Below are 9,637 nucleotides of genomic sequence, written 5' to 3'. Positions count from 1 at the left end.
TATAGCGGAACCACCTATATAGCGCGGGGCAGGGCACTGAATAAACTACACGAGTCAAATGTATGAGATTCAGGTTTTTATTCAATATTCTCTTAAATAGCAATCATATTCCACAAACACAGAAGTAAAAACGAAATCAATGCAAATTCCAGTTTTATTCAAGATCAATTGATCTCAGTGGTAGAGGCAGGCAAACGAGGGAAACTAAAACAGTTTGCTCACAAAATGTAAACACCACAAATACTACAGTACTAGCAGAGATTTATAATGATAGTTATAATATTGATAAATAAAATTTTATTTTTAGATTTTAATTTAATGTTTCAGGAGAAACGTCTTGCTTTAGAAAGCATATGCCCATGATGCAATCATTAAAACCCATTACTTAAACTTAGACCTATAGGTTGGAACAGTAATATGATGGTAAAACTTGATTTTAGGCTTTGGAATCATGCTCAGTGTAATTAAGCAAAAGTTCAAATCCTTCTCAGAGAAGTCAAAAAAAAATGCTCTTCTGTGAATATCCAATCCTCTGTCTAGGTCTTGTCCAAAAATATGCCTAAAGTCCTTCTATAGGTGCACATATACCTTATGGAGCTTATGTAGTTGGTAGAAAATCAAACTAACCACCCTGTTGCACTAGAGGTGCTTTAGAATATGTACACTATATACACAGACACACCCTGTACACTTTGCGTTCCACTAAAAAGTTGTAGTCTTTGTGCTTCTTCATGTATTTGCATTGTCAAACGCTATGGGGTTGTTGGAGCTCATCAGATCATGGAGCCATTATGATTCCTAAATGGCAGGAATGTAGGCTAGCTATACCTGAATCAAGCAAGACATGTTTTCCCCTTTTCCTAGAAGATTTAAAGAGGGAGGGGAGAACTGGTAGAAGGTCAACACAAAGCTACTGTTCCTGTGCCACATGTGCTTTGCTCCTTAGATACAACACACAGGGCAAAGAAACAGGAAATGATAAAGCTCTTGATCCATCGGATGTCTGAGCTTGGCGCAAGTTTCCAAGGGATGTCCAGAGGCAGCAGTTATGGAGAGTCATGTCATGGGAATGAGCGCTGCATTTAATCGTCTCACTTTAATAAACACCCTCAGCTATGTGGCAAATTGCTGATAGAATGCCAGCTTGACCCTTTCAATATGGTGGCAAAGCTTAATAGCAGGCCCTAACTTCAGGTCCATGCACTCCTGTACAGTGGGAAGGTTTAGGAGCAGTAGAGCCTGTCCATCAATTTCCTGTAAAACACATACAAAGGTCAAAGGTCAAGATAATAAGGTATTAGAAACATTATACGTTATTGGGAATCATTCTATTAATTTTGTCAGTATGTCACATGAATGTACCACGGAATGTTATATTACCTGATCCAAAAAGATGCGTGCCAAGGGAGCACAGTCAGTGGTCTTAATGAAACGCACTACGTCAGTCACACTCCACTCCAGAGGACTTGTATCTAAACACAGCTTCGGTGGCACCTCTGTTTTGGAGCTCTGCAAACCAGCACAGAACGAAGAGATGCATACAAAAATTTCAACCACACACTAGGTAATGACATGACTTTGAAGAAACCCGAACTGGCCTCATTTAGTCACAGTCCAGCACTGGCAGCATGCTAACCTTTGGCGAGGGAGGCCGGTTCTCATCATCTGAGAAGGATGGGGAGCGAGGTTTCCTGCGCCTACGGGTTGGCCTAGGTGTAGCAGGTGGGGAAGGGGACGGGGTCGGTGGTTGAGACTTCCCAGCAGAATATTCAGAATCATCCTGGAGGTCGTCCTGCAGCTCTGAGCCAGAATCTTCACTCAGAGAATCATCGTCATCCAGATCCTCTTCCTCACCACTGCCCTGTAACACCAAGACGGGTTATGGTCTTGGGATTCATGTCAAAAGGTGAACCACATGGTGTGTGTGTGTGTGCGTGTGTCTTACCTGTGGTGAGCCTGCAGGCGTGTTATCCAGTGAGGCTGAGGAACGTCTCTTCTTGTGTACGAAGAGTTGCTTCCTCCTCTTCCTTCGCCTCCCTCGTCTCTTGGCTCCTCCCTCCAGGTTCGAGTGACCCCCAGGAGGCCGGCCCACTCGCTTACTCTTCTTCTTGCCATAGTAATAGGCTGCAGTGAACACACGCACATGGATGACTAGGGGAAACTATGCAACTATACACAATTCATCTACAGTATATGTAATCTAACCTGTTATCTAAACGATTACATGTCCTGGTTAGAATGTATATTTAGCCAAAACATAAATACACTGAACTTAGAGAAGGTTCAACTGACTGTATTTGGTTTTGGTGAGGACAGAGCAATTCTCTGAGCAGTGCTCCAGAACCATGCGTGGTCCAAACAGGTTGGGGCAGCACTCCAGCTTGATGCAGGTTTTCCTACAGAAGTCAGCGACACGGTCTGCAGTGCGCACAATCTCCACCGTGGCACGGTAACTCTTGCCTTTGTACCTTATGATAAGAAATACAGTCTCTGGGTTAAAACGAGACACATCATACTTATGGTAAAAAATGGCCGTAACCTTGAATCGGCCTCATTAACTGTATGTAACAGGATTTGACATCGTCCCCTTACTTGGCTTTCAGCGTCTCTCCGTGGCCGTGCCAGCGGCCCTCCTGGTCCAGCTGCAGCTCCCTCAGCACACGGCTGGGCTTGTAGGCTGAGTTAATCAGCAGGGTCAACACCTGAACAGGACACACAACACAGAGGGGTGACAGATAAGAGTTGTACATGGAAGGATGTCAGTGCTTATGTTTGATAACAAACTATCCAGGCCTCCCCACCTCTTTGAGGACCAGTACACAGTTGCCAGGCCCAATGAACTGGGGCAGCTCAGCAATGCGCCCCTTGTTCAGGTAGGGCCCTGAGAAACACCGGTGGTTGAAGTAGATTTTGGGGCAGCAATACTTTCCATTTCCTTGTCCTAAGTTACAGCACAAAGTATTTAGTCAGAAAGGAGGGAATAGTTAACATGGCATCAAAATAGGAGTAGTGGTGGTAAATAACAACATACTACAAAAGACAACCCTCACCTGTCTCTGATTGGTTGGCAGACTGCTTAAAAGAGTCAGGTGATGTGGATTTGGGCAGGGCTCGGCTATTGAGTAAGAGGCAGTGGTTAGGGGCAAAGTGCAAAGGACAGAATGTTAATCAAACTAAGATGAATAGCCAGGACAACATTCTCTCCCTCTCAGTCCAGCATACTTACTGTTTCTCAGGTTGCACCACAGCAATCCGTCTCTGCTTTTCAACTAAAAGAAAAGAGTTAAAAAATAAATACGTATTTTGAGTTGTCTCTCACTTTCCCAAAAACAAGATATGCTTTGGTCTACATGGTAACAAATACATACACTGGAGGTGGCTGACCACACAAATATGTGTTTCCCCTGTAGACAACACCAACCTTTAGGCTTTATGGGATAGAGGAGGGGGTAGCCGTTGGTCTCGCACCAGCTGACAGGAAAGATGTCTAATGAGTCCACGTGAACTATCAGCTCTGGCATTGGCTGCTTAAGCCCTGGACAGAAAGAAAGGAAGATGGACAAGTGTACATGAAGTGTTTCTGTAAGAGCTTTAGCATGAACAGCTCAACAAAATGCTCACCTTCCAGACTAAGCCACATGTGCTGCCCTTTGACCTTGGTGACTGTTGCTACATGAATATGCTCAGGCGAGAGAGGGTTCACTGCCTCCAGTTTCATGGTTTCCTTAAAGCTGTGGTCTGTCTGGTCCTGAGAAGAGAATAGAAAAGAGGGAGGCTTTCACAAGCTAGCTTTACTGCATGTTTTGGGGTTGTAAACACATTGCAATATGTGCCCTGTGGTGCTCAAGCAGTTGCCTTAACTCACTGTGGGGAAACAGTGCTGTGGAGCTGCCTCAGCCTCACACTGTTTAAGGTAGTCAGCCCAGTCAAAGTCCTGCCCCTGGTATCCTACAAAATGACAGAGAGGGGGATAGAAATGAACGCAGTGAAGGAAAACCCAAGAGACAGAGGGCAAGGGTGGTAAAAACCAAGGGTGAGAAACTTTGAGTCATGAAGGAAAACATCAGTTTCTAACCCAACACACCTTTTGGAGAGCTGAGAGGGACCCCGTTCTTGAGGCTCCACTGAGCAGGAAAGATCCCAGGACTGTTTCTGTGGCACAGGAAGGATCGCCCACTGTCCTCTGGCCCTTCGTCACCACGGATATCATCCATCTTCACAAGGAAGTACTGCTCATTGAACACCTGCAGGAGATATGAGCGAGCAGGATGTGTTGTCTAACCATCTCACCTCAGCAATGCTAGTGCTGATTCAAGTCAATCAGAGAAATAACTGAGGGCAGTATTCAGACAGAAGGACAGAGTTAGAGGTGAAGGAGGATATATAGAAGGGCTATTGCCTTGATGACTGTGGCAGGACTGATACAGAAAGGGGCAGCAGGGTCGACAGCTTCCAGTTTCATCCCCTCGGTAAAGCAGTGGGTTGAGATTGCAGGTCGGTCCTGAGGCGCACAAAAAACATACCCAATTAGCACAGAATAAACACCACCCAGACCTTTAAAACACTGGAATGTGGTTTGCCTTGGAGAACTCTTCAGTCAGTGCCACATCCTCAGGATGATCTCTGATTCGCTGTCTCACATCTTCCCACTCTTCTTCCTTGCACAGGGGGATGAGGTCTGAAGGAAGGAAACACGTCTTATTGAGGAAAACCAATATAGCAGATCCCGTGCAAATTGGCTTATTTTCCTATCCTCTGAACAATATCAGTCATTAATCAGTGAGACCGGGATCTCCCAGGAAGCGGCTGACCTTTATGTGGCCTGAGGGTGCAGGAGTTCTCCTTGGCCCAGCCAGGTGGGTGGAGGCGTGGGTGGAAATAGTAGAGCCAGAGGGAGGAGAGAGGATCTGGGAGACCCTCTGTGCCAAACAGGCGCAGTCTTAGCCTGCCCCCCACATTCTCCTCAACCTCTGCAGCCCAGGCCACCGCAGGGTCTTGGCTGTCCTGCACCTCCACACAGCAGCCTGGGCTCAGCAGATCCAATGGGTCCTTCCCACGCTGGGGCTGGGGACAGACATAGACACAGAAAAACACTCAGAAATACACACACAACAATGGATACACTCACAAACTCATACAGTACATATGGAGGATGTGCTGCCAGGAATGTGCGTTGCATTTGTTATAAACTACAGTAGAAGAGAATATAAACGACATCTAAATCTAAACTTTGCTGTGTGAGGGTTGGATACATCCTCTCAAGGCAATGGGTCATTGAGCAGACAGGTAAGACAAACTAGTTTCTGAAATACACATCCCAGATTCCTCCTTGTCAGTTGCCTCTGGTATAAGTGTGAGGGCCAAGCGTGCTCTTACCCCTTCCAGCAGGTTGGCAGGTGCGCTGCACTCCTCTGCCAGGGCCCTCTCCAGCAGGGCCTCCCAGTCAGGGTGTTTCTCACGCACACCTGAGAGGGAGACACAGAGAGGGTATTACCACCATGTACAATAAGGTCACCGAGGTAAGACACTGACAGCCAACACTGGTACTTTTTCACAACTGGTCACTTTTTTGTGTCAAATAAAGCAGTGATATTGGGTATTATATTAATTTAGACTCCACAATCATGTCCTTTATATGTTGATGTCTTCAGTATCGTCTGGATAGTTAAACTCAGCTGACTCCTCGATATCGCTAATTTTGAAGATGACGTCAAAGGAGGGCAATAATAATCCGTATCAGACCGCGGACCGGCGATGAGGTCAATATGCGGCTGGCATGACTACCCATTAGCCAATCAGAGCACTTGTACTGTCGTTGCCATATAATAATGGTTATTATATTAATTTAGACTCAACAATCATGTCCTTTATTGGTTGTCACTACTGTGTAATAAGTGATTACACTGATAACTCTCCTCAGCGCTCTCACCTTCAGGAGCCTTTATGACTTTGCCCTGCTTCCTGCTCCATCCAAGCGGATGAAGGTCCGCTGTCATGATGTCACACCAGAAGTCAGCGCGGCGGTCATCCTGGTACCCTTCGTAGCGCAGCAACAACAGCTGGCCGCAGGTAGTAATGATGGAGGCCACCCAATAAGGTCCATCTGGCTCTGAGCGCACACACACCTCCAGCTTCATGCCCGGGGTCAAGCCTGTCTGTAGGCCCTGGTCCACCTGACCCACAGGGGGTGGAGGGTTAGAAGAGGACACCGAGACTTACATATTGATATCAGATAGTTGGTTCAGTGGCAAATCATTCTTACACTCATCTGAGAGTGTGCGTAGAACAACACTTGTAAGGAATAGATTAGGAATGTGAAAGATGTGTTGACTTACATGTTTAAAGGCATGATGGGGAACAGACACTGCCCCATTCTCCTCTAGATAGTCATCCCAGCTGAAGTCAGACACATCCTGACCAGAGTCTCCATCTAGGCAAATGCACAGATGAACATTGTATATATCGTTTTCCACGCTGCAGTAACCTGCAGTTGAAAAGTACAGTACTCACCAGACTCCAGAGGCTCATGGCTCATGTTTGGTCTCCCTATAGGCCAGGTCAACAGCTAGGAAGAAACACAGAACAGGGCAGAGGTCACTAGTATGAACAAGAAGAACCCACATCTTACATACCACAGGAGAACAGATGGCAAATACACCCTCAGAATTAGACACAAAATTCCATCTCTGAGGTCTACCATTTTTTGGGAGTGAACCATGCCTTTAACTTGGGATACGTCCAGAATTTGGCATCATTGTTTCAAACAAATCTTTTCCAAAAAAGAATGTGGCTTTCACATCAAAGTTTCACACATTTAAGTTTCCGCCTACTGCGAAAAGCGGATAAAATGAGAAGATTGCATTTCTAAACCAGCAATGAGAAAGCATTAGGGACGACAATGGCTGTGGGGTTTATGTAAAGGATGCGAAGAGTAGCTCCTCTGTCACCGCTGCTCCATTCAGCCGGCCTGTCAAGCCTGTCTTTGTCATTCCTGACGTCTCTATTAAAGACGAGACGGCCGTCAGACAGGCTCCCCCTAAACACCGGCCGGCCACCACGACCCCCGCACTCCTGCAGGATCAGCCAGGCCCCTTTCACACACGACCCCACTGCCCTGCCAGGCTCAGCTAGCAGGCTCACACTAACACTACACACACAAGATATTGTTGTGGTGGTGGGGGGGGCGGGGGGGGGCGGGTGAGGGGGGGTTACACTCCAACACAGGAGTGGATGAAAAGAGCAGCAAAGAAATGTACAATGTCTCAACCATCACATGTAGATGTAGAATCAAACTGCTATTATCAAAGAAGTCTATGCTATTAATAACACGAGCAGGGTTGATTCCCCCCCCCCCCTCCCTGATGTAATGGACTCGTTTGATATATATAAGTGATCTATGATACTAGTTGATGGTCATGCTTGTTGATGGTCATTTTCATGATACAGAACTATTTTATATAACAATAACAAGTCTTTAAAGATAAAATAATTGGGTCTCGAGTGTCTAAACTTCAGAGATTAATTCTGATAGTTCAGTGGGCGTTGACTTATGCAAATGATTAGTTGATTGACAGCTTCAAATATTGCTTTGGAGGGAAAAAGGACACATGCTGGTTGCTTAGGTGTTGTATTTCCATATGGACTGAGAGGAATACAACACGCTTCCCTGATGATACATAACTCATATTTGCGATTGGGTGACATCAATGTCAACTGGTTGATCTTGGTAACTGCTCAAAATGCAGAAGTAAGACAACTCTTGAAATAACAATAGCATTATTGTCTTGTACTTTGTGATGATTGTAGTACGAATACAATTACACAAAGAAATCCTTATTTAATTACTTAAAGACTTTTCAGAATCTTTAAAACACACAAAAACAAACTGCACAAAATAAGATGGCCTTTTCCTGAAAATGCTATAGCCTACCTACACCACAAACTGACTCACCCTGAAAGAGAAACAAACTCAGTGAAGGTCTACAGTGCCCACACAACTGCAGATCTGTCCCTTCTAGCTATTGCTGGATCATATGATCAGTGTTTTAACATAACATAAGCATATGCAGGCCAGGCAACTGAAAGTAAATACAAAAAGACAAACTATACAAAAACCTTTAAGAGAAACTGTCTCTAAAAAAATGTATCTTAAAATGTCCTGTGACGTTCACACTAAACATTTGAAGTTACACTTATACACAAAAAAAACCACAACCCTTTAAACATCAGGGTATACTGTCAACCATTGATTTACTCTTCAGAGATGGATATGGCCACCATCGTCTTTCTGGAGTATGGAAGTTGAGAAATATGTTCTAGGTCTTCTGACATCTGTTTTGGAGCACTACAGTTTGATTGAATACAAAAATAATTTCCAAATGATAAGAGTACACATAAGGCGTCAATGGGTGTCCAAGCGCTGTCGAAAATTAAGAATATTTTTACTGACTGCATAAAACGTAGGCCTACCAATACATAACACTTTGAACACCATTGAAAGAACGTTTCATTGCGGTTTGTCAGTTGATAAAATGTTGCTCGGATTATTCAAGTTGCATAACTAAGGAAGTTGATAAGGAGAGAAAACGTTGCTATTACCAACGTTGAAATGGTCCTATGTACAGTATCAATGCTAGCTCAAAGTAGCCTTAATATTAGTAACTTACACGAAACCCCAAAATGTAAACATCCAAATACAGTTAGTTGATTACCTTAGTATAATAAACAGCTTTGCAGCGTGCAGCGATAATAGATAATAGCTTAACCAATCCTAACAAATACGAACGGCTTAATTCCAGAACAGATTGCTGTGAATTATCCGTAGAGGCTTTCAATGATTGGTTTCTAACTGACAAACGCAGTCTTCGGCAATAGATGGGCCATTAATGCAATTGCTTTGCAAACACTACCGCCGATTATCCAACTTTACTGGTAGGCTACGTCCATTGAGGAGAAAGGCACGGAAAGCAAGAAAGAAAAAAACAAACAAAATAGCGTCTATTTTTGTGCCATGTAGGTCAATTCTGATGCCAAAGGCACAGCGGTCGAAGGGGGGCTTATTCGACACATGCTAAAAACGCCTGTGACCAAGTCAAGTTACTGAAACGTCATGGCTTGAGCAATACATAGCGAGCAATAAGGGCGCTTGCACTCGACCGAGCCCGAGTCATCTTTTTTAGAGACGGGAAAAAAGATGCAGACATCACCAAAATGCAGGTTACCATAATGAGAACATAATAAACAAAACATAGTATGTGAGTATTTAGTCACAAAATTCGTTTCTTACCAGTAAATAGTTTTTCAAGTCGGTTTTAGATGCCGTTCCTTTCCGCCTAGTCGTTCACGACCTCATTCCAATATGGCACAAACTGCAACTGCGCATGTTCTGCCGCCTATATCCACGTTCTAAGCCCGGATAGCTGATATTGTCGGTGTTGAGCATGAAAAAATGACTTCCATCTTCACACAATAAAATATGACATATCCAAAACCAAGTATAAAATCCAGAAGGAAACTAACAAGATTATTTTTCTTTTAATTCATACTTTTTCTTTTAGAAAAAGCTAATGTCCAATAAATCGTCAATGTCTGACTGGGTGCACGTTTGGTCCAATTCCCCTATGGATTCAACACTTTG

The 9,637-nt window shown here is 44.3% G+C and overlaps 1 protein-coding gene across 1 annotated transcript; it reads right to left on the bottom strand.

Moving 5' to 3' along the window:
* Positions 1 to 61: 61 nt before the first annotated feature.
* On the bottom strand, positions 62 to 9,369 carry sfmbt1 (Scm like with four mbt domains 1). The gene is made up of 21 exons (XM_084706343.1): positions 9,287 to 9,369; positions 6,511 to 6,565; positions 6,336 to 6,430; positions 5,930 to 6,173; positions 5,377 to 5,465; positions 4,812 to 5,064; positions 4,581 to 4,678; positions 4,400 to 4,501; positions 4,085 to 4,244; positions 3,866 to 3,948; positions 3,622 to 3,748; positions 3,422 to 3,535; positions 3,227 to 3,269; positions 3,051 to 3,115; positions 2,802 to 2,941; positions 2,593 to 2,702; positions 2,293 to 2,468; positions 1,946 to 2,124; positions 1,637 to 1,861; positions 1,381 to 1,509; positions 62 to 1,254 (listed from the first exon to the last, which is right to left on the bottom strand). Exons 2-21 carry the CDS (start codon positions 6,533 to 6,535, stop codon positions 1,114 to 1,116), a joined length of 2,598 nt encoding a protein of 865 aa, XP_084562469.1. The 5' UTR covers positions 6,536 to 6,565; positions 9,287 to 9,369; the 3' UTR covers positions 62 to 1,113.
* Between the last annotated feature and the right edge of the window lie 268 nt (positions 9,370 to 9,637).

This window comes from Hypomesus nipponensis, chromosome 9 (assembly GCF_054491055.1).
Source record: "Hypomesus nipponensis isolate SF chromosome 9, ASM5449105v1, whole genome shotgun sequence".
Classification (NCBI taxonomy): domain Eukaryota; kingdom Metazoa; phylum Chordata; class Actinopteri; order Osmeriformes; family Osmeridae; genus Hypomesus; species Hypomesus nipponensis.
Note: the sequence above shows the minus strand (reverse complement) of the source record. Positions and strands in the feature narration are given on the sequence as shown.